General features: G+C 40.2%; 1 protein-coding gene across 6 annotated transcripts in view; it reads left to right on the top strand.

Moving 5' to 3' along the window:
• Positions 1-26,078, top strand: part of ABLIM2 (actin binding LIM protein family member 2) — a 239,178-nt gene that overhangs the window by 56,539 nt on the left and 156,561 nt on the right. For 5 of the 6 annotated variants that reach the window (XM_032767238.2, XM_032767236.2, XM_032767235.2 and 2 more), the window contains exon 2: positions 11,533-11,676. In XM_032767238.2, coding sequence (XP_032623129.1) covers positions 11,533-11,676 — 144 coding nt within the window. Of the gene's footprint in view, positions 1-2,533; positions 2,664-11,532; positions 11,677-26,078 lie in introns of those variants that run through there. The other variant, XM_032767232.2, reaches the window with a different exon arrangement.

Genomic DNA, 26,078 nt, shown 5'->3' with positions numbered 1-26,078 from the left:
TCGCCAAGACACAAACATTTGTTTACATTTACAGGAGATACTGCTGCTCGCTTCTTATTTACAGTGTCACCTGAAAGTGAGAACAGACATTTGCATGGCACTTTTGTAGCCAGCGTTGAGTGATATTTACGTACCAGTTATGCTAAACATTTGTGTGCCCCTTCATGCTTCAGCCACCATTCCAGAGGACATGCTTCCATGCTGATGATGCTGATTTAAAAAAATAATGCGTTAATTAAATTTGTGACTGAACTCCTGGGGGGAGAATTGTATGTCTCCTGTTCTGTTTTCCATGCATTCTGCCATATATTTCATGTTACAGCAGTCTCGGATGATGACCCAGCATGTTTGTTTTAAGAACACTTTCACATCAGATTTGACAAAACGCAAAGAAGGTACCAATGTGAGATTTCTAAAAACAGACAAAAGAGAAAATCAACCTTCTACTGGTGGCATCTGACTCAGATGATGAAAATGAACATGCTTCAGTCCACTCTGCTTTGGATCGTTATCTAACAGAACCTGTCATCAGCATGGACCCATGTCCTCTGGAATGGTGTTTGAAGCATGAAGGGACATATGAATCTTTAGTGCATCTGACATGTAAATATCTTGCGACGCTGGCTACAACGGTGTCCTTTGAACACCTGTTCTCACTTTCAGGTGATATTGTAAATAAGAAGCAGGCAGCAGTATCTCCCGTAAATGTAAACAAACTCTTTTGTCTTGGTAATTGTCTGAACAAGAAATAGGACTGAACGGACTTGTAGGCCCTAAAGTTTTACATTGGCTTGTTTTTGAGTGCAGTTATGTAGCCAAAAAAAAATAAAAAATCTACATTTGTAAGTAACACTTTCAGGATAGAGATTGAACTACAGCACTTGTATGAGGTGAATTGAAAAATACAATTTCTATAGTACTATTTCACACACAGTACTATAAATTTGTGGCTGCCGGATGATTTTTGAACACAACCTCCCTCTGAAATGCTAGAAATTATAAAGAAAAAGCAACCTTTATGGCAAGGTGCTGCCACCTTGCTAATATTCAGTACTTAAAGCAGCAAAGAATCCTGTGGCACCTTATAGACTAACAGACGTTTTGGAGCATGAGCTTTCGTGGGTGAATACATCCGACAAAGTGGGTATTCACCCATGAAAGCTCATGCTCCAAAGCGTCTGTTAGTCTATAAGGTGCCACAGGATTCTTTGCTGCTTTTACAGATCCAGACTAACACGGCTACCCCTCTGATACTTGACATTCAGTAGTTAATTACTCTGCTAGCAGCTCTGTTGATTTCAAAGGGACTACTCATGAAATAAAGTACTGCTCATCATGAGTAAGGGTGTCTGTGTGTGTAGAGAAAAGGGAGTTCTACTAGCTTTGCTAGCCGGCCTTTTATACCAGGTAGCTCCCAAAAGAGCCTGCTGGAATGGAATGGCACGGAGTACCGCTTGAAGAGCTAGTTGTGCATTCAGCCGTCTGAGTACATTAGGGTGGTTCCTGCTGGGTGCTGGGAAGTAGATGTGTATGTGTTTGGGAGAGGCAGGGACACTTTCTAACAGGAGAGGTTTTGCAGCTTTCCCATTGGTGTCAACAACTGCAGTGCATGTTTGTCTTTGTGACCATGAATTTCACAAACACAACCAACTCCAAACTCAAGTTGTTTAGAGGTTTAGTCCAAGTGTTCTGCTCCTCTCTTTCTACTAGGAGCTCATTATCCTTGTTGTTCTTTATCTGCTGTAGAGAGTGATCTTGATGGATACACACAGTACTATGGTTTGCATGAGCTGGGTGAAACCTTGTTAGTGGTCAGGTTAAAACCTTGCTAAGTTTAATGAGGGTGTATGTACTCTTCAGTTAACTGTAGGGACAAGTTAGTCACAGGCCCCCACCTGAGACAAAGGGTTATGTGAATGCCCTGAGGAGTTTTGGACTGTGTGGATGGAGAGCTTTGCTTCATATTGTTTTGGATCAGGGTGGGTAAGTGTGTGTGTATATGTGGATAAAAGGTAGACCACAGAGGGCCAGGGAGTCAGGCAGACAGCCTGAAGGAGCAGCTGAACGTATGATGTGTGGGCCAGGGGATCAGCTGGAAAAGGATATTTTTTGGTGCTGTGAGCAAAAGAAGCTGTTTCCTGCTCTTTGGTTTCTTCTGTGTTCAGAGACATGGGACTTTGTACATTCTTTGTAAATAAGCAAAACTACATCAGAGAAATACCTGACTGTCACCAATTTCTCCTCCTAACTGGAACAACCTACTAGATCCTGAATTTTTGGCTACCTGCTTGGATCAAAAAGGATAACAACACTGAGGCCGACATATATTTGGGCCTGTTCGTTAAGTGATGGATGTCCTGTGAATGTGAGAATTTTGAGACCTCTGTAGAGTTCTATTTTTACTAGGCAGTAAGTTCTTGGCTATAATCCTGTTTGTATGTGGGAGCTGCAGGAGTCATATGACCCTTGCCACATTTCTCTCAGGAAGGCGCTCAGAGTGCTACTGCAGTTTCACTCATCTTTCAAGTACTCTTCAAATTCACTTGTTCAAGAAGTACTTCAACTATGCTCTGGGCAGGTTGTAGGTATTTGAAGTGGTGGTATGTCTGGCAGTATTTCTTGTGTCACCGACTGAATTAATGCTGGAATGCCAGAGAATACAGGTACAGTGTGACGATTCCACATTTGTGGGGGGATTTACACAGGAAATGACTCGCCTCTCATTTGGAATTTTCTGTGATTAAATTGTTAAGTGTATTGTCATCAGAATGTACTATTGCATGTTCGTGTTGCAGAATGCAGAAGGATGGTTAAATGTGAACTGCTTTATTTTAAGTTGAGCTAAATATTCTTGTTAATTGGAAAAATACTGAGTTACAAATTAGCATGACAGTCACTCCGTTAACTGAATTTCATGTTAGTAGTTGAATGGGTAATATTTAAAACTCCATGGCTTTATTTAATTTATTAGTTGTTTTTAAATCTCATATTAAATCCTATTGACAAAAAGTGTTGTGCTTTATGCAGCTACGTTGGGGAGTGTTGTTCAGTTTCCTTATGCAGTGCAAACTCACTAAAAATATACAAATCCACAATTTATGTTGAAAACTAGCAGAGGGTCATATTAACTGAAATGATGAATGTTAAAGACATTCATTTTAATCATAAATGTAATAGGCTTGCTTGTGCTAGCCTCCTTGCAGTGTATTGTGCATCTCTTCATGTGAATATGCGGGTAAATTTGAAACTGTTTGGCATTGAGCACTTTGTATTGTATTCTGTATCTTACTGTGTGTGTCTGCACTAGCCTATTTTGCATTGTGCAAGGTAACCTGTGACCCTTTTTCCTGCTATCTCCCATGCAAAGTACTCAGGAATCAGTAGTAGTGTCACATGGTGTTTCAGTTTTACAGTTTTAAGAATCGGGTCTCCTATGCCAGCCAACACTATAAATCTATGACTTGATTTTGATCCTTAGGCAGTACTGAATGAGCCTTCAAAACCTTTTGTTAGTGCCTTGGGAAGAGATACTATAGCCAGTTATTAATAATGAATATTTAATATATCTGTATAGGGCAAAGATAAAAGATTGCTAATCTGGACCCTTTTGGATTAATACATTAAATTACTGTATTTTAGTTTTAGAAAAGAATTGGAGACTTCATTGAACATGAAGTTTGTTTGGTTTTTTTTCTGTGTAGTTCATTGGACTGCGAAGAAATATGTCAGATAAACTGTGCAAAAGAAAGAATAATGCTGCCTGCTTCACTGCTGTGCAGTGTAGGAACAACTGACAAGAATTCCTTGAAAGAACTGTACCCTGCTCTTCAGAAAGTACAGTACTTGAACATCACTGTAAAAGATCTCTTTAGGAAATCAATAGTTAGTATACAGTAAAGTTGTCAGATTTAAACCCCCAGAGAACTGGATGCAATTTTGAGGTCTTTTTGTGGATGGGTCATTGCCAAGTGGACAAACTTCTCTAACCGTCTATTTTACTGTCAGATTTAAGATGGAAAAATCTTTTGAGGGGACAGTTAACATGGGAGGGTTATCTTGAAAAAGGCTGTGAACATAAACCTGTAGCTGATTGATATGTTCTGGGGCTTGAGAGGGAGGGATGGGGAGGCCTGGAGGAGTCACCACTCCATGGTCCCTTAGTCCTTCTCTTTTCCTCCACCCTTCAGGGGAAAAGGAAAGGAAGCACAAAGGCGATGAAGGCTGGAGTAGCATCTATGCAGTGGCTCTGCTCTGCAGCTTCCCGCAGAAGGGTTAGAGGGACATCCCCAGTACCCAGCAAAGTTACGGAGGATCTCAAGGATTTTTAAAGGAAAAATTTATCTTAGGTTCTTACCTCACAGTCTCTAATGTATTTATCCTCACAACCCTCATGTGAGGTAGGGAAATACTGTGTAGTGCTTTGCTTTTGCAGATGTGAAATTAAGGCAGAGAAAGGCTAAGCGCCAGATTTACAAAGATATTTAACTGTCTAAAGTATCAGAGGGGTAGCCGTGTTAGTCTGGATCTGTAAAAGCAGCAGAGAATCCTGTGGCACCTTATAGACTAACAGACGTTTTGGAGCATGAGCTTTCGTGGGTGAATACCCACTTCGTCAGACTAAAGATGCAGATAGGCACCTAGTGGGATTTTCAAAAGTGCAAGGTGTTTAATTTCTGTTGGTTTTTGTTTTTGTTTTTTAAGGCAGCTAAATAACTTTTGAAAATCTGGACCTAAGGAACTTGCCCAAAGTCACACAGGAAGTCTGTGGCAGAGCTGGCAATTGATCTCAGGTCTTTCATGCCCTAGGTTAGGGCCCTGAGACATTTGTCTTTCTAACATTTAATGAATGAATGGCATTCCCATCTCTCATTTATCTGCTTTGCATTTTGGTGATGACTTCTAACCCTAATGATGGAACAGTTTGATGTTGATAGTATTGAGCCACTTTCTGTGCGTCCAGACATGTGCAGTAGTATTCATCACTAGAGCTGCTCATTGGTTTTCAAAGCTGGGAGTGCTGCCTGTGTCTGATTTGTTGTTCATATTTTCATATGAACTAGGGAATGGACACTGATTCTTTTAAACCTTTATGGTTTGTTTAGCTATTAATTATTGTTTCTATTTCATGGGTAGAAGATGCCCAGTCATGGATGGGATGGCTATGGAGGAATGTATTGCTCTGCTATTCACCATCCATGTGGAAATCAGCAGAGTTTCCTTGATGTGAGAAGTAGCACGTCTCCAGTACCATGAATCTTATTTTTAGGATAATGGGAACTTGTTCTTTGGGGATGGAAAAGTTTATTCACGTAATATCTCACATGAATTTGGTGTAGTTTTAAAGATTATTAAATAACTACTTTGAAAAACTGTTCTATGAAGAGTAAACTTCATCAGATGGAAAACATCCATGAAAGTCCTCATGCACCCCTCTGCCATTGCATGATAGTCCCCACAGGAAACTATCTATTGCATTCATCAACTTAATTTTATATTTCCCAAACAACATAGCTCCCAAACATTTCCAATCTCCAATTCCCAGTCTACTATCGATATATTTCATGATCAGATATTTCACTTTTTTCTGATATTTAACATTAATTATTGCTTTTTTAAAAATTTGTCCCATTTCTAGTAATGCCCACTTTGGTCCTCTAAATAATTCCTCTCCAGATTTACATCCTTCAGATATTTGTAGGTGATTCTCCTTGTCTTCCCTCAGTCATTGCTTAGCCAAATTATCCTGTATCCCCTCAGTTGTGGCTCAACCATATTATACATATTGAATTATTTTCCTCACTCAGTATAAATCAATACCTCTACTGCCCTAATAATGTACGCCCTCCAATTCATCTTTATATTTCCAGCATTAAGGTGTGCAAAACTCAGTGCAGTATTCCAGGATCAGTTTTATCAGGGCCATATAGATGGTCATCATATAGACAGTTGTATGTGAGTGAAAATCTTACTTCTTTTCAATGAGTCACTGCTAATTCAATAAACCTTATTTAATACTAGAATTAATTGGAGCAGCACCTCACTTGTGCTGAGTACTCAGTAGGTAACCTGTGATTTCGGTGGCTGTCTGAGTTTTGATATTAGAAATATGTTGATACTGGATTGTCACAGGACATCTCCATCGCTACCCAGTGAACCTCACTGTCTGGCCAGTTCAGATGGTTTTCCAGTCACAAACACACTGTTTATCTTACACCAATGTGTGTATTTATTTCCCCTTTCATAGTAATAATTGTGCAATACACGCTTACAGCAAGGTAGGCTTCCCTACATCCCTCACTTCCGAGCCCAGGCTGTCTCCGAGCTTCCTCCTGAGCTCCTCTTGAGCTCCCCTTATATTCTCCCCAGTTACCTTGTTAGCTCAGTGATTGCCACTCAGGTGCTCACAGCCCCCCCAACCAGAAAGTGTATAATTGCCCTCAGCTGAGCCTGCAGCCTTCCCCAGGCTGCAGCACTGTCAGTGATCAGGGTGTCCTGTCATATGGATATTTAGCAAGAATATCAGCAATAAAGTTCCCAGCACCACATAGTGCCTATGTGGCAATGCTCTGGAAATGTATCTTACACTTACTCATTTCTTTATAATCTGCTGTTTTTCTTGTGGGAATATGCGTACAGGAAATTCTTCCTAGGGCTTTGAAGAAACAAGTAAGGATGCACGAACCATCAATGACTGTCTTATATAGGTAGTTATAATCTGCTTCGTCATCTAGGCCTGTGGAAGTACCAGACCCAGTCACAGCAGAACATCGGCAAGATTTTGGGCTCCATGCAGAGTTCATCACCAACACAACAAGGGCTCACTCTATATTTCGATTCAGCAGAGGCTATTTTAAGTGTAAAGTAAATAAAGGTGAATTTCAAATTTCATTCAATTCAGCAATTTAGGAACAGTATGTGATCACTCAAACTTTAATGAGAACTTAAATCAGGAGGATGCTACGCTAAACGTCCTAATATACTGTATAATCGTTAAACTCCACAAGGGATGACAGCATATTGCTAACAAAATATGTTGATAGCGCATACTAATACACTTTGAAGCTAAACTTTGACACATACAAACAAAAGTAAAATGATCGAAATTACTATATAAAGAGGGTGGATTTAAAACTTTATTGAAATCCATGTAAGTTAAAAATGTAGTAGAACTTGAATAAAAGAAGAGTTCTCCAGTCTGAAGGAGTTATTTCTCATGTTCTATCATTGTTGTTCCAGATGAAAGAGACGGTGTTTAAGTAACTCTATGAAGAAACATAGTTTTTTTATGACCCCACAGAGGTTATATTCACAGAAAATGTTGGGTGAAACACTGATCAGTTTTAATGTATTAAATTAATTAATTCCTTTTGAATTGAGAGGAAAATAAAACACCCTGTGAAGTTTTGTTGTTTGTTCATTCGTGCTTATTTAACATGGTTATTTTTGAATGTCAAATGCATCCTTGTGAGATTTAAAAAATGGAATGCAAGCAAAAAATTATAGTTGTTTTACAGTTTGTTGCATATCTGTGCTTTGGCTAAATATAATTCTTTACTTTTCATTTCCACTCCTGGCTTGGAAATGATTGTTAAACAAAAAATGCTAAGACATCAAAAAGATGGCAAGAACGTGCGAGATAGGTCCCGCCCACCCCTCCCCTTTATTTATTTATTTATTTATTTATTTATTTGAGTCCTACTGTAACAAAAAAGGCTGCTGTGTTGATTCCCAGATACATTGCAGGTTAGGTATTACAGGGAGCTATGCAGAGCACTTGGCCCTAATGCACATTTCTGAATCAATGCTAGCATTCGAGGGAAACAACCTGCAGTAAGTCTTGCTGCCCCAGAGGAGATGGGACTGTGAGAATGGGTGCAGTTGACAATAACCTTTTCATAGTGTTTCTTTTTAACAAACACTGCATGAAGTTTCCGTGCAAGCAGCAGTTACAGCCAATTCCAAATGAGGAAACCCTTTAATAAAAATCTATAGTTATTTACTAGAAAAGATGTTCATAATTTTCACGCAGAGGAAACATCTGCATGGTTGACTGCATTAATGTCTTTCTGCTCTGAAAAACTTCTACATATAAAGTTACATGCACAAGTATCTGGAGGATCAGTGTTAGAGTAAATACAGGGAGACAACTTTTAGCCCTGAAATAGTTATAAAGGAAAATTAAGGGGTAATTGGCTGATAGCACTTTTACTAATTTATTTAATTTATGATTTAATTTAATTTAGTTAATTTATTGGTCAATATGAGAGGACATAACACCACTGATAAGTTATTTTTAAGTTGCATTTGTTTTCTTCTTGTGAGACTGTACGGAAACTTTTTAAAGCTGATCTGGAAACACTCTGGGGGGGAAAAACCCCAACTTTAGAATGATGTGCTGGATCCCCAGAGTAAGAAGAGGGACATTCAGTATGTAATTTACTCTCCCTTGCTCACTCCATTAGTTCCCTGTATTAATCTGTTGCCAGGTGGAAAAACTACTATGGGTGTGGCGAGTCATAATACAAGCCTGTTACAATTTGTTTTAATAATTCAGCCCATAGGCACTGTTACCTAACATATTAAAATGTACAAAAAATAAATGTACTGTAGCAAAATTACAAGAACTAGAAAGTTTGTGTTTAACATTTCCTATAATTCTTTGGAATGCTCTTTTACATAAACATAATAGGTGCAATTTCTATTTTAAATCACAAGATGGCAGCACATTTTTAATTTGCTCAATATTTTGCTAGCCTAAATGAGCTCAGTTCTGACTGCAGCCTTCATATACTTACATCTCTTGTTGAAGTCAATAGGCATTTGCTTGCAGAAGGACAGCAGGATTACAGCCTTTATTTGTTACCATAATGCACAGATAAAGACCTTTAGAATCCCTTTTTTACTCTAACCTATGAACTATTTTTAACCTGTAACACACAGAGTAAAGAGTCGGGGGGAGTTGCTTTTGGGGTGTGTTTGTTTTTTATCAAAAGAAGATTTAAGTTGATTTAAAATGACATTTACCTACAGTGCTGACGATCTTGAAAGTTCAGTGTACTATTTACTAAATGTAATAGAAAAATACATTTGAAAGTCACATAATGTAGAAAAACAAAGTTTATGCATGCATCCCTAGCATATTGCATACAATTTATTTTATATGTAAACTTACAACTTGATCATAAAAATTCTTACTCAAGTGAGTACATACCTTACATGAATACTTGGGTGAGGAAAAGTTTGCAGGCTTTCACTTTTAGAGATTAGAAATAGAAAACACCTGTTAGATCATCTCTCTTCCAGTGCAAGATCCTTCCTCCAGTATTAAGTATTTGCAATACAAATTACTAGTTAGTTTCATGTTTCATAAAAAATGCCTTGCTCAACATTTTGATATATACTTCTGGGAAAGCAGAACAACATCTTACCTCTGTTTTTCACTATTCTAAAAGGGTGACTGTGCCTGGAAATCTGAAGAAAGTGCTTGGATATGTTTAGCATAGAATCTGATTTGCAAGAGTACGTGATATTCTCATATAAACTAAATATTTTAACCCCACTATTCTGGATCAATTCCAACATCAATTGTTATTTCTTGCTTGCCAGAAATTCTGCTATAGGTTCAATTGGCTAAGTTCCCTTAACTTTTACTGAGACTTAGGCTTCTAGAGATTTAGGCCCTTGCGAAAATTGTATCCTGGTCTTTATGTTGGCAAATTTTGTGACAGAAGAGTTCATATTTGTTGTACGTGGCTATGATGAGCAAAGCTACTATGTAACTGTGTTACTTTTCTGCTACAGAGTTGTCAATGAAGTTCTGATTGCAGACTCTTTATCACTAGTGATGATGTATGGGGCAAATCACATTGTGATTTTTCCTCCCCACACCCCCATTTCAATTTGAATTTGCAAACTATTGGTTAGAAGCAATCATATTTTGACTTCTGAGCTGAGAACATTTGCTCTGGATGTCAATAAGTGAGATCAGAGCTCCACTCATCAAGTCGTATTTATTATAGTTATTCCTTCAGTGGCTTCAAATTATTTTAATGTAGCAGTAAATTAATCACTATCTTAGTGCTTCAGTGCCACATACCAAAGTAAGTGTCTGCTGACTAAGCACAACTATATGAGTACCAAGGTTACCAAGCATGTACCGCATCAGAACTCTGTAGTAATGTCACAGTGCTTAACATCCTTTAAAGTTCCCCAAACTTTCTATGTCTCCTGGCTGGAAATTTGCTATTTACAGTACATTGGTGTTTTCCAAACTGGGGGATTAACGTGGGCAAAGGACTAGCTGGGAGCATAGGCCTCTTAGTTCTCCAGGTTCTCAGCCTTAATTTGAAGAAAGGCTGTCATAGGTACAAAGAAACCTTCAAACATAAAGCAAGTGCAACTAATGTAGCGATATCTCTCTGAGTTTGCAGTACCCATGAAAAATAGCTCTGAGCCCATTCATAGCAATGGGTGCTAATGTTGATGCTAATGATGGTACTTTATATGTCAACATTTTAAGCTATTTCAATTCTCATCAAAACATATTAACAAGGCAGGGGAAGGGTCATCTGAAGATCTATGCCAGTGTTTTCCAAAGAATTGTGTTTAGGAAGATGTGGAGGGAGACACCAAAAAGACTAGCCATGAGAGGGCACATGGAGGATGTACAATTAATATGTGTAGGCTTTTAACAATGCATGTGAGGTTGCAGGAAGAGGAGAAGTGCAGTTGGTTTTATTTTGCTGAGGAGGAGCTCAGCGTTCAAAAGTTAGGGGAACTTTACAATATCTTTGTAGTATCTTCAGTGTCTGATATCACATAATACTATTGTAACGAATAAGTGGGCACATAGTAGTGCATGGTTATGCTTATCTGGAATGTCATGTAACCTGTGGAAACAACTTAGATCCTCCGGTTCTAAAAGCACAAGCATTTATCAATTGAGCTAACGGAAAGTCTTTCGTAATTGCTTATAGTCTGGGGTGGAATCAGGTGCTTGAGATCCTATGACACATCAGTTTCAGCAAATAATTTGTAACTAGAGCTGGTTGATATTTTTTTTTTAAATTGACAAAATATTTAATTTAAAATTGTAATTAAACAGTGTGATGCAAACTGGAAAAAAAGGCAGTTGAATTTTCTCTTTATACAACCCTTGATCCAAAATGTTTTTGTTCAAGTTGCTTGTGAAATTCATAGGCTGTGTACAATTCTTTTTCATAATTGCAGTGGTAACCTAAATAGAAGTGAAAATCAGCAGTGATGCTTTAAATTTGTGAGCAGACTGTTTACACTGACATATGACTCTAAAGGAAATTCAATTAAAATAAAGTTTAAAAAGACCACTTCAGGAGCTGGCCAACACCAGCAAGTGAGACCACTTTGGCCCAGGATTCATGTTCATGGCATGTTTTGACTGAAATGTCAATTTTCATTATTTGTTTGTCTAATAAGACCATCGTTTTATGTAATTTATCCAGCAGAAGTTTTTAATCTACTGTATGTTCTTATACAACTTCTCTTTCTTTACAGTTTCTCAACCACAGGCTGTACATAGCCACCTGGAGAAACCATCGGGTACAGAAATTCTCTGCAATAACTGCGGAAACCCATGCAAAGGGGAAGTTTTGAGAGTTCAGAACAAATATTTTCATATTAAGTGCTTTGTTTGTAAAGGTAAGTGTTTACTATTTATTACTGCTGTTATTGATTAAATCAATAACAGCAGTAATAAATATAATATATTACAATAATAAATATATATATATATTACAATAATGCCCGGGAGATTGTGGCCCCATTGTTTTGGAAACAGCACAGATCTGTAGTACAAGCCAGTCCTCACATCAAAGAGTTTATGCTCCTAAGACCCTGATCCTGCAGTGAGTTCCAAGTGCAGGGGTTCACCCAGCTGGAGCTTTTTGCAAGATTGGAGCCTAAATAGGGACAAGATGGGAGAGGAACACAGCACGGCTGGGGTGGAAGTCAAGGGTAACAACAAAGGAACACAAGATTCCATAGATTAGCTGTGTCCAGTTTGCAGGATAACTTTGTAGGCTTTAAGGGTCTGTTTTGTTTTAAACATATAAATGAACAAATTGATAATTAATCTTTAATAGGCCATTTGCCTAGCTATTGCCAGTCAGCAGTTTACTGCAATTTTATTTCCAAACACCATCTACAAGACAGATGCTCTATTTTTTAGGCTATAAATTATAGAGACCCCAACTGAGATCTGAAACCCACTGTGGCAGGCAGTGTACAAACTCATAGTAAAAGGCCATCCCCCAGAAGAGCTGGCAGCCTTAGGTTGGAATGGGAAATCAAAGCACAGAGAGATGAAGTGAATTGCTAAAGGTCACATAGCTGGTTAAAAGCACAACTATGCTTAGAACTCAGGTCTCCGAACTCCTAGACCTGTTCTTTATCCTCTGGGCCATGTGTGCAGTTTGTTTAATTTTTAATTCTGCTTAAAATATAGTTGAGCACATTTCAAGGGCACATCAAATGAGTTTCTCCTTCATATTGTTCCCTCTGTCAAGTACAAGTACATCTTTATTAATCCCGCGGCACAAAGCTCACAGCACGTAATATTCAATACCTGGATGAATCTTTAATAAATTAGGTGTAGTGACAATATTAGATATTATAATGTGACTTCATGCAGTTTGATGCTATATCATTTTGTGGAAAAATTATACAGGAAGACAAATAAGCAATAATACAGTGTTTTAAATGGAACAAATATTTTAGTTACATCCACAGAGCTAGCAGAATAAAGGTCATAACTTAAAGTATTTAAAGTGGACTAAAATCAGTACATATTTTTCAGATGCAAGACAAAGTGGGTATTCACTCACAAAAGCTTATGTTCCAGTACTTCTGTTAGTCTATAATAGGGATTGGCAACCTTTCAGAAGTGATGTGCCGAGTCTTCATTTATTCACTCTAATTTAAGGTTTCACGTGCCAGTAATACATTTTAATGTTTTTAGAAGGTCTCTTTCTATAAGTCTATAATATATAACTAAACTATTGTTGTATATAAAGTTTTTTAAATGTTTAAGAAGCTTCATTTAACATTAAATTAAAATGCAGAGTCCCCCGGACCAGTGGCCAGGACCCAGGCAATGTGAGTGGCACTGAAAATCAGCTCGCATGCCGGCTTTGGCACACGTGCCATAGGTTGCCTACCCCTGGTCTATAAGGTGCCACAGGACTCTTTCTCATCTAACAAACATTGCTGCTGAATTCTAACTCCTTTATAGTTGAAATGAATTGATTAGAGAACAGAAAACAAAATTCAATAATTTTTCCAAAGACAACTTTTTAATTTAGATCTATTCAAAGTTAAGTCTGCTAAAGGGGCCTTCTTCCCCAAACATAGGCCCAACCATACTCCCATTGAAATAAGCAGAAGTTCTGCCATTCCTTTCAGTGGAAGTAGGGTCAATCCTCTGATCTCTTCTTTTATCACTTTCCAGATTGGTTTGTAATTTTATGTCTTTTCAGGAGTCTTCAGTTAGGTGCTTATACTGTGTGTATCCCAAACATCTATTTTTTGAAGTGGATTTTGAATTCATATACACTAGAACGTGGGTGGTAAAATGATCATGTTAACTCAATACAACCTCCAGAAAAATCTCTCATACTTTCAGGGATGAAGTTGATGTTTTCTCTTTAGCATCCTACAAAAGTATACTGATGACACTGGGGATACCTGCAGAGTTCCAGTCAGCAAAAGAAATTGTGTTTTGGCTAGATTGGGAATTTTTCCTATTTTGTTTTCTTTTTCCTATTTTAAACAATCCGTTAAGTTTTATTCAATAATAGTAACATGCCGTGGAATGTTCTTCTGACAAATGGAAAATTGTATTCACAAATGAAATTTTATACATTAAAGTCTTAGGAAGAGAGGAGGAATGTCTCACATGAGGTCAGATGAAAAACACTATATTTTACCCTGATACATGTTTGGAGCCCATGAAGCAGGAAAAAAAACATCCAAAAAAGAAGAAAATAATCTTTTTAATACATTATCCCTAATGATTAAAAGAAACGAGACCTAAGCCTGCTCACATCTGTTTCCTCTAGGGAACTTGTCATGAATTCCCTGATTCCTATCACCCGGCCTAACCCAAAATGAATAATTGCCAAAACCACCCTAAACTGGCAGTCTTCTTTGTGAACAGACCTTCAGCATAACACCAGTGAAGTCAATGGAGCTATGTCAGTTTACTCCAGCTGATAATCACCCCCTTGGTGTTTAGACCCTTCAAATACTTGTAGACATTTATCATATTTTACCTTAGTCATCATTTTGCCAAGTTTATACCTATTTAGGTCTTTTAATCTTTCCTCATAAATCAAATCTCATGTTCATTTTGTTGCTTGTTTGTGAACTCCTTCCAATCCATTGACATCTTTCTGGTGTCTACTTTTTCAGAACTGTAGACAGTATTCTAATGCAAACTTACCACTTCAGTGTGGGATGGAAGGTAAAGGAACCATTGGCTATAGGTAGCACGGGTTAAATAAATAATTAAAATTTGCACAAGTTGTTAGGCCAACTTTATTGTGTGGTCCTTTTTTAATAACATGATAAACTTTAGTGGATGAAGGGAACACAAAATATATGTTAGGATTTAATAAAGCATCTGATAACATTACTCACAAAATCATACCTTTAAAGCTTTGGACATGAACATGAAGATTGTAAACTAGCTAAAAGCCCATGAACAAAGGGTATAACTGGATCTGTACTGAGTTTAGGGGAGGTGTGCGATGAGGTGCAGCATAGTCTTATCCAACTGCTTTTTTTTAATGGCAGGTGATCTTACACTGGGAGGAGTAACAGTTACTTGTGAGCACATAAGTAATACATAGAACCAATTTATTTGAGAGAGCATTAGTTGTGGAAAGGGAAGTGGAGTGGAATGGGGTATATTCTGCTGCCTGGCTTACTAGCTGTCAAAACAATTGAATGTATTATATTGCTACATGATTATCTCTGTGTGTATTGTGAGTTTCATGAATTATCCAGATGCCAACAGCTTGCTTATAGACTTCTTTTATTTGAAATGACATATATAAATATATAAAAATAATGAAATTGCCACCAAAGGTTCAAAGTCCTACCCTATCTCTATCAGGTTCCCCAGATAAAGCTCCACTATGTTCCAGAACAAAGAGAAATGTCAAAAAGAGGGTTGAAAAGCTAATACATCAGTTAATGATTGTTCTGACTTATAACTGTGAGGAAACAGATCCAGGTTAAAGGTAGTAATAACAATCCTATGAACGCCAGGAACTCTCCAATAAAATCAGTGAGGTCCGGAATATGTTCCAGACTGATGTACTGAAGGTGCAGAAGCATCTTTTGTAGACCAAGTAAAAAATCTAATTTCTGCAACTCATCCTATCAGTCTGGAACTACAGGACATCTGTCTGGGTGTCCCTTGCATTGGGCCCAGTTCCTAAATCTTTACTCTGTCTTTACTCAGACAGAGCTACCATTCAAGTCAGTTTTAATAAAAGTGTAATAACAGGATTTAAACTTTGTACCATTGAAATATAAGGCAATGCTCTTTTCTTTAGGCTGTAAATCCTTTGGTTAACAGCTATGAGAATGCTGTTTTATTTTTTTTCATTAAAGCAGTAGAAAAATATGAAAGAGAACGACAAAACATGATAAAATATTGACTATTAGGGCTATACAATTCAAACTAAATCTATTTTCTAGTTCACTCCTAGGGCATCTGTCACAATAGCTTTTCATATGGTACGTGATGTTAGAGAAATTCTGTCCTCTAGGCCAACCACAGGACAGATTGTGAGTTCTAACAGTTAGATTTCACCAACCAGTTGTACCAGGTGCAAACTCCTCAAGCACTTTAACAGCCTTAACATGTAGTCACAGACAGTTCCCTTGGGTACTCCAGTCTGTCTTGCCACCCAAGTGAGTGATGTTGTAGATGGTCCCATACACCAAGAACCACGGCAATATTCAGCAAAGAGTTCTATGGTACCTTATAGACTAACAAGCGTATCGGAGCATGAGCTTTCGTGGGTGAATACTCACTTCGTCGGACGCATGCAATATTCAGGTTACTCCTCATCCCAAAGGACCAGTCACTTACCCTAGGTCAGTTGCACTTCAGGTCTCACACCAAAGACAATGCTTGTAGCCAATCCTATGGTGAACTATATGAAGATTTATTAAATTAGAGAGTTATTTACAAAGTTAAAGCAAGCAAACACAGATACACGAATGAGTTACAGTCTTAGGTTTTCAAAAGTCTATAGGCTTCTATAATCGTCAAATTCTATTTGTCCTTTAGGGCTAACCCAAGCAAAGCTGCTGGGGATCTCTTGTTTATGCCTAGAAACAGCTTGCTGACCCAGCATCTCCAAGCAGCATAGAGATACCTCGCTGCATTTGTTCAAGGTTTTCATCCCCCTCCTGCTGTGTGATGTGAGATGCAAACTCATCTGATGGGATGAGTCCACTTGCATGACTCCGCTTCACAGGGAGCAAAGCAGAACAACAATAAGTTTTTAGTCCTTTTATTGAGGATTCCTCCATCCAGATGTGGAGTTTCCAATTGTAAGAACCACTCATAGCCTTTCCGGTATTGATGGGTCTCCTCCTTCAGAAGGGGCATAACAATTAATTAATATCCCTCTTCAGTATGGCGATTCACATAGTCACAGAGGCTCACAGTACAGCCATTCAAATATTACCTTACAACATGGAACACAGATATTACAAGTAAGATTAAAGCATGCAGCATCTCACAAGTATTCAAATGAATCTAAACACTAAATTCTTCCTTATAATTCTAATGCCTATTTTATCAATATCAACCCACAAGTGAGCCAGACAGATTACAGCTATGTATCTGTTAGTGTCTAGCTGAGATACAGGGACTTTGACATGAGCTGGCACTTGGCCTGCTAGTGTCACGATGTCATTACATTACCCTGGACAACTAAAGTTTGATCCCATATAGAGATCATCTTTATTTTGGCTCAAGTTATTCTTGAGGCTCTCAGTGTTTATGTTATGATACCTTTCTAACATGTGCAGCATAACACTGAACTGCATGGAGCATTACTATTTAGGAAATAGTTCAGGAGTATATACAAGCCCAATGTATCTGAGGTGCACAGAGAATTTGGTGATGGCTGGCATAGATTTGACTATAAATTAAAAAAACAGAGGGTGTGACTCTTCATGCTTTAAATGATCACCTCTACCATGCTGTGGCAGGAACAAATTCACATAACTTCTACGAATGCTGCTCTGCAAACCTACTGTGGCCTTGAGTGGAGTCCTGCAGTTTCCCTACTAAATAAATATGGCCCTGCAAAACCCTACTATAAAGTTGTGAGTGGAATGTGCTGTGCATGGTTTCTCTGTCCTTAGCCAGGTTACAGTCAAAGACAAGGCAGCGAACTTGCAACCTGAACCTCAGGTGTAGAAAAACAAGGCCTGCTATATAAGATCAGCTTTACCATATATCCACCCATCTTTTCTTTAGGTCTTGCTACTCAATCTTTAATCAAAACCCATTGGACCCTGGATTGCTATAGTGCTGTATGTGCCTTGGAAATAGTAGCTCTGCTCTTCCATGGTGAAATAGTTTGCTTTTTAGTGTATGCACCCTCCTAGGTATTTAACCTTGCATATTGAGTTTAATTGATCATAGTGGGTCAGATCTTCAACTTGTGTAAATTGATGTAGCTCTGTAAGCCAATGTGCCTGTTTCACAATTGCACTAATGCAGGGGTTCTCAAACTGGGGGTTGGGACCCCTCAGGGGGTTGTGATGTTATTACCTGGGGAGTCGTGAGCTGTCAGCCTCGACCCCAAACCCCACTTTGCCTCCAGCATTTATAATGGTGTTAAATGTATAAAAAAGTGTTTTTAATTTATTAGGGGGTCGCATTCAGAGACCTGCTACATTAAAGGGATCACCAGTACAAAAGTTTGAGAACCACTGCACTAATGCCTCCTTTATACAACTGTGGCAGTGAAAAGAGGGTCTTGGGGTGGGTATTCGTTACAGCTTCACCCATGTTAAAGTCCCTTTTATGTGGCCGGAGTGGTGGAAAGCACCCTTAGTGTACATGAGAATTGGAGCCAATAATTTTAACTGCACTGGATTCAGATGAGAAGATGGGCAGAGCTAGGACTGAGTATTCACTAGAGAAGGAAAAAATTAGAAGGTATCTGTAACTTGGTAACAGGGAGTGGTTTGTTTATGACATCAAACCCATCTGCTGGGCTATAAATAAGCATGTTTAAAGCTCCCATGTGTAATCCGAGGGATTTGCATTTGAACATAGTGTAAAACTAAAGGGTCTCAGGTTGCAGGAGAGGAGCCATCTACAGAAAACTTGAAAGTAAGATTAGAGCCCAAAACAAAGTTAACAAAGCAGGTGTGGTTTGTTACCTTGCATTCAGACAATACGAACAGTGTGTTCATCACTGGCTAAGTCCTTCAGGGCCCTGTTGGACCCTGAACATGGTAAATAGATATACCAGGAATAAGTGAGCAATGGACATGGCATTCTCACAATCTGTCTTGAAGAGTTTAGTGGCCTGATCATTCTGTCACATCAGATTTACAGTGGTGTGACTCTGTTCATTGATTTCATTGGAGTCATGCCAGTGTAAAACTGATGTAATCCAGTGGTCAATCCGATCCTGTGTTGGGCTTTTCAGACCATAGCTTTTTAAAAAATTCTATAATGTATATCAGGCTGTAAGCTTATTTATTCCTCTGATTTGCCTTGTTTCTTACCTACCTCCACCTTTTCTGGCATAGGTTTTTTTACTAGTGCACAAGTAATTGTTGATGATGATCAGGTACAGCCTCCAATATAGAACCCAGCAAATTCTAGTCATTACTCAAATAATATCACAAAACTTCTGATCTACCAAGCACTCGGTATGCTTAACTTTTAGCACATAAATAGTCCAGTTCAAATCTGATTGAAAGTTAAACATATGCTTCAGAGGTTTGCTGGATTGGGACAATGGACTATGTGTAAAACTTTCATAGGTAAATACATAAGAAAATAAGAATGGCCGTACTAGGTCAGACCAGTGGTCCATCTAGCCCAATATCCTGTCTTCTGACAGTGGCCAATGCCAGATGCTTCAGAGGAAGAGAACAAAACAGGGCAATTTATCGAGTGATCTGTCCCGTCATCCAGTCCCAGCTTCTAGCTGTCCGAGGTTTAGGAACATCCAGAGCAAGGGGTTATGTCCATGACCATCTTGGTGGATAGCCACTGATGGACCTATACTCCATGACTTATTTAATACTTTTTAAAATCAGCTATACATTCAGCCTTTAACATCCCCTGGCAGTGAGTTCTGCAGGTTGACTGTGCATTGTCTGAAGAAGTGCTTCCTTGTGTTTGTTTTAAACCTACTGCCTATTAATTTCACTGGGTGACTCCTAGCTCTTGTGTTATATGAAGGGGTAAATGACACTTTTTCTCTACACCGGTCATTATTTTATAGTCCTTTGTCATATCCCCCCTCAGTAACCTTTTCCAAGCTGAACAGTCCCAGTCTTTTTAGTCTCTCCGCATACAGAAGCTGTTCCATAACCCTAATCACTTTTGTTGCTCTTCTCTGTACTTCTTCCAGTTCTGATATATCTTTTTTGAGATGGGGCAACCAGAACTGCAGACAGTATTCAAGGGCATACCGTGGATTTATATAGTGGCATTATGATATTTTCTGTCTTATTATCTATTCCTTACCTAATGCTTCGTAACATTTTTTTAGCGTTTTGACTGCTGGCACTTTGAGCAGATAGTTCTTTGAAAACATCCACAATGATTCTGAGGTCTCTTTCTTGAGCAGTAACAGCTAATTTAGACCCCATAATTTTGTATGTATAGTTGGGATTATGTTTTGCATTTATCAGAATTGAATTTTTCATCTGCCATTTTGTTGCCTAGTCACCCAGTTTTGTGAGATCCCGTTGTAACTCTTCCCAGTCAGCTTCGGACTTAACTGTCTTGAGTAACTTTGTACTGTCTGCAGATTTTGCAATCTTGTTGTTTATTTCTTTTTTCAGATTATTTATCAATTTGTTGAACAGCACTGGTCCCAGTACAGATCCTTGGGGGACCCCGCTATTCACCTCTCTCCATTGTGAAAAGTGATGATTTGTTCCTGTCCTTTGTTTCCTGTCTTTTAACCATGTTACTGATCCATGAGAGGCCCTTCCCTCTTATCCCAGATCTCCTTACTTTCCCTGAGAGCCTTTGGTGAGGGATCTTATCAAAAAGCATTCTGAAAGTCCAAGTACACTATATTCACTAGATTACTCTTGTCTACATGTTTGTGACCTCCTCAAAAATGCTAACAGATTGGTGAGGCATGAATTCCGTTTATAAAAGCTGTGTTGACTCTTCCCCAACATATCATGTTTATCTATGTGTCTGTTCATTCTATTCCTTACTATAGTTTCAGCCAATTTGGCTAATACTAAAGTTAGGCTTACTGGCTTGTAAATGCCAGGATTGTGTTTGGAGCCTTTTTTCAAAAAATCAGCGTCACATTAGCTATCCTCCAGTCATCTGGAATGGAGGCTGATTTAATCAATAGGTTGCATACCACAGTTAGTCGTTCTGCAATTTCATATCTGAATTCCTTGCGAATGGTGAATACCATCAGGCATGGGTGGTGGGTATCAAAGTCAGGGGAAGGCTCAGCCTACCCAAACTGCCTGTGTGGCCCCGCCCACACTCCACCCCCAGACTCCCTCTTGCTTCCTGACATGATTCTTCTTTCCCGTGTGGCCGAGCCCTGGGCCAGGGGCACCAGAACAGGGGGAGGGACCAAGGGGACATTTTTTGAAAGTGAAGAGGCCTGACCTGTCCACTTTTTACCAGGATGGACCACACCCATTTCCTCTCCTCTTCCCCCTGAGACCCCACCACCTGCCCATGTCCCTCAGCCCATGTCCTCACTACCTGGGTTACCTGGCCACCTGGGGCAGGAGGAGGGTCTGTGACTCCACACCAGCTCCCCACAGCTGCCTGCATGGCTCCCCCTGACCTGGCTCCGGCTGGGGGGGTTGGGGGGAGGGACTCGGAGCCACAGCCCAGCCATGGTAAGAGCCGTGCATGGGCAGCTGTGAGGAGCTGCAGATTCATGGGGACATGGGCCGGGGGCTGCTATGGCCCCCCACACCATGGGCAGGGGAAGGTCCAGCGTGGTTTCCCACAACTGCTGGCCCACCTTTTTCAATGGCTAGGTGGTGGTTCTGAAGCACCCCTTCCCTAGCTGGAGCCAGGTCAGGAGAGCTGCACAGGCAGCTGTGAGGAGCCTGGGTCCCTCCACCTGCCCTGGGTGGAGGGCCTGATACATGGGCAGGGGGCTACCTTTGCCTCCCTGGCTCCCTCCCCCTGACTTTTGGGAGGGTTCTGGCACCCTTCCCCTGGGGCTAGTGGGGGCTAGCCTGTAGCCAGGAATGCAGGGCAACTGGAGCCGGTGCTTGCACCGGCCACTTACCAGGTGCACTGTCTATCCACCCACCGAGGCGCACTGTCTACCCACCCACTGGGCATTCTGGGGCTAGAGGAGGGCTCTGGGCTCCAGCAGGGGAAGAGGGGCAGGAGGTGTGGGGCCCCGGGTAGAAGGGGTGGGCCAGCCGGGGCCTAGCCTCTCCAAGCCTGCTTGTCACCCACCACCCATGCCATCAGGTTCTGGTGATTATATTACTGTTTAATTTATCAGTTTGTTACAAAGCCTCTACTGTTGGCACCTCAGCCTGGGACACTTCCTCTGACCTGTCACCTAAGAAGAATGGCTCAGATGTGGGAATCTCCTTCGTATCCTCTGCAGTGAAGATCAATGTAAAGAATGCATTTAGCTTCTCTGCAGCAGCCTTGTCTTCCCCGATTGCTCCTTAAGCATCTCAATTGTCCAATGGCCCCACTGATTATTCAGCCCAAGTGCTTGAGGGCCAGATGTTTAAAGGTAGCTATTTCCCTAAAGATGCAGATAGGTAGCTAGTGCAGTCTTCAAGAACATCTAACCTTGTTTTCAAGGGAAGTTAGGTACTAGCCTGTGTAGGAGCTCTTGAAAATCCCAGTAGGTACCTAGCTGTGCATCTTTAGGTGTCTAAATCCCTTTGCAGATCTGGCCTTTAGACCCTGAGGGTAGTTCTACACTGGAAAAAAAAATACCCACAGTCCCTTCGAAATGGAAAGCCCAAGCTGGTTTGTAAAAAAAGCTTTGATGAGAAATGTTGCTGTGTTTTTACCAGCATTCTGAGTGGTTGACATTTTTTGAAAATGCATATTCATATTTTGACCAGCTCTTATAGGTTTCCTATTTGAGAACATTTTATCTGACGTTAAAAGATCCTATGCTACCATGAAAGTTTTACTAGAGTTGGAGCTGAACTACTGTGTATAACTAGCTCATAAATGACAAGAGACCAGAATTAATGTTTCCATTCATTAGGAGGTAAAGAATCTTCATGTGGCTGATAATATATTCATTAAAGAACCCCCTTGGTCATGAAAGACCCCCCTTGGTCATGAAATTATTTTTAATTTTTCTGCTAAGTTTATCGTGTTCTCTGATTAGTCTCTGCTGTTGTTTGAGGGCATAAAGAACATTCTGCAACTTCTCAGATGTCTTGATCAAATATCCCTCGTCATCCCATAGCCATTCTAGCTGGACTTTGTTGAATGGCATACACTTCACCTACAGTCTGCTGGATTGAATTTTAAGAGCACCTGCTTCATGAATTTGTATGATTAATAAAATGCAATGAGGAGGTTGGGGGTTTCAGTGTAATTATACGTGGGAAAAGAATATCTTAGTGAAGGCAGAATCCAAACATTTTATTCTTTTAAATTCACAAATGAATTAGTTTCATTTTATGAGGTAAAGTTTCTGTTTTGATAGGGCTTTTTTTTGTAATTTCCTTAGTTTCATGTTATATGTGCATCAAAGGTGTATAGCAAAACTACAGGTGCTTAATGTAGTCTTCTAAAGTTCTACACATTTCATAAAATGAGAAGCATGCACATCTCTCTTTAATCTTTCACTGTCTAGCTTTTAGCTTCTGTTACATCTTTTTGGTCCATGACAGAGGTTTGAACCTTCATTATAGTAAATTAAACACATATAGAACAGTGGGTGGGATTTTCAAAAAGAAATCAGAGTTGGGCCAGCTCTTCTCCCATTGGAGTCAGTGGTGTAAAACTCACTGACTTTGTGGGAAGTAGTTAGGATAGTGGTGAGTTCTTTTGAATATGACACTCAATATTGCTAAGTAATGATAACAGTTGGGTGGAAATGCACAAATGCGAAGACATTAAAAGCTATTGCCGAACTAAGATAATCTTTAAATACACAGGGCCAAACTTAGCCCTCAGTTAGATGTGTGCAATCCCACTAAAATTAGGTCCCTTGGTTCAGTTGAATTGTTCAAGTTCTGCTTTTGAGAGTCAGATTTTCCCGTCAGCTAAGACCACTTTAGGTTCTGTTGAATGCTTGTGAGTTGCTGCATGCTTTAATCTTACTTGTCATATCTGTTCCATGTTGTATTGTAATATCTGAGTGGTTGTATTGTGATCCTCTCTGACTGTGTGAATTGCCATGCAGAAGAGGGATATTAATTAGTGTGAAGAGCTGCTGTTCTACAGAAATCATTACACCCCTTCCGAAGGAGGAGACCCATTGATGCCAGAGATAGACAATGGAGAATTCTACTTCTATACAGCTTAACACTCTACCTACATCAGGGTCCTCCTATCCCTGTATCTTGGGGCAGGGTGTGATTGGGTCTGATGGGAAGGGATATCATAGAATCATAGAATCAAAAAGTTGGAAGGGACCTCATGAGGTCATCTAGTCCAACCCCCTGCTAAAGGCAGGACCATTTTCCCTAAATAATCCCAGCCAGGGTGCGGTCTAGCCGGACTTTAAATAGCTCTAAAGATGGAGATTCTACCACCTCCCTAGGTAACCCATTCCAATACTTCACCACTCTCCTAGTCAGAAAGTTTTTTCTAATATCCAGCCTCGACTTCCGCAACTGCAACTTCAAACCATTGCTCCTTGTTCTGTCCTCCGTCACCACTGAGAACAGCCTAGCTCCCTCCTCCTTGGAGCATCCCTTCAAGTAGTTGAAGGTTGCTATCAAATCCCCCCTTAGTCTTCTCTTCTGCAGGCTAAATAAGCCAGTTCCTTCAGTCTCTCTTCATAAGTCATGTGCTCCAGTCCTCTAATCATTTTTGTTGCCCTCCGCTGGACTCTCTCCAATTGTTCCACGTCCTTTTTGTAGTGTGGCGCCCAAAACTGGACACAATATTCCAGATGCGGCCTCACCAGTGCCGAATAGAGGGGAATAATCACATCCCTCGATCTGCTGGCAACACTCCTACTAATACAGCCCAGTATGCTATTAGCCTTTTTGGCTACAAGAGCACACTGTAGGCTCATGTTCAACTTTCCATCTACCGTAACCCCAAGATCCTTTTCTTCAGCACTGCTACTTAGCCAAACAGTCCCCAGCCTGTAGCAGTGCATGGGGTTTTTCTGTCCTAAGTGCAGGACTTTGCACTTGTCCTTGTTGAACTTCATGAGGTTTCTTGTGGCCCACTTCTCCAATTTGTCTAAGTCTCTCTGAATCCTATCCCTGCCCTCCAGCGTGTCCACCACTCCCCCCAACTTGGTGTCATCTGCAAATTTACTTAATGTGCAAGCTATCCCATCATCAAGATCATTATGAAGACATTGAATAGAACGGGCCCTAAGACAGACCCCTGGGGCACACCACTTGTTACTGGTTGCCAACTAGAGAGTGTGCCATTGATACCTACCCGCTGAGCCCGTTGATTCAACCAGTTTTCTATCCACTTCACAGTCCATTCCTCCAACCCATACTTCCTTAGTTTGCTGATGAGAATGCTGTGGGAAACCGTGTCAAAAGCCTTACTAAAGTCAAGGTATACAACATCAACAGCTTTGCCCCATCCACAAGTCCAGTCATCTCATCGTAGAAAGCAATCAGGTTGGTCAGGCATGATTTACCCTTGGTGAATCCATGCTGACTGCTTCTGATCACCTTGTTTTCCTCTAAGTGTTTCAGGATGGATTCCTTCAGCACCTGCTCCATGATTTTTCCAGGATTGAGGTGAGACTGATTGGTCTGTAGTTCCCTGGATCTTCCTTTTTCCCTTTCTTAAAGATAGGTACTATATTTGCTTTCTTCCAGTCCTCTGGGACCTCTCCTGTTCGCCATGAATTTTCAAAGATAATGGTCAACGGCTCTGCAATCACATCAGCTAACTCCCTCAGCACCCTCGGATGCAGTTCGTCCGGTCCCATAGACTTGTGCACGTCTAACGTCTTTAAGTAGTCCCTAACCTGACCCTCTATCACAGTGGGCTGCTCTCCTCCTCTCCTCTCTGCGTTCCCCAGTGTAGTAGTCTGGGAGTTGATCCTGCCCGTAAAGACTGAAGTGAAGAAGGAATTGAGTACTTCAGCCTTTTCCATATCTTCCACCACTAGGATACCTGCCTCATTGAGTAAGGGACCTACACCATCCCTAGTCCTCTTCTTGTTGCTTACATACTTGTAAAACCCTTCCTATTATCCTTCACATCCCTTGCTAGTTTCAACTCAAATTGCCCTTTGGCCTTTCTGATTCTATCCCTGCAGGCCCGAGCAATAATCTTATATGCCTCCCAGTCATCTGTCCAAGCTTCCATTTTTTGTAAGCTTCCTTCTTTTGCTTCAGCTCACCACTGAGTTCCCTGCTAAGCCATGCTGGGCACTTTCTACGCTTGCTGTTCTTCTCTGCACATCGGTATGGTATTTCCCTGTGCTCTTAGCATGGTTTCTTTAAAAAAACTGCCAGCTCTCCTGGACACCCATCCCCTTCAGTTCAGCTTCCCAGGGAATCCTGCCCATCATTTCTCTAAGGGAGCTGAAATCCGCTTTTCTGAAATCCAGGGTTTGCGTTCTGCTTCTCTCCTTCCTTCCTTTGACCAGGGTTCTGAACTCTACCATGTCATGATCACTGCT

Source organism: Chelonoidis abingdonii, chromosome 5 (assembly GCF_003597395.2).
Source record: "Chelonoidis abingdonii isolate Lonesome George chromosome 5, CheloAbing_2.0, whole genome shotgun sequence".
Taxonomy (NCBI): domain Eukaryota; kingdom Metazoa; phylum Chordata; order Testudines; family Testudinidae; genus Chelonoidis; species Chelonoidis abingdonii.
The sequence above is the reverse complement of the archived record's forward strand: the minus strand, read 5'-3'. Positions and strand labels throughout refer to the sequence as shown.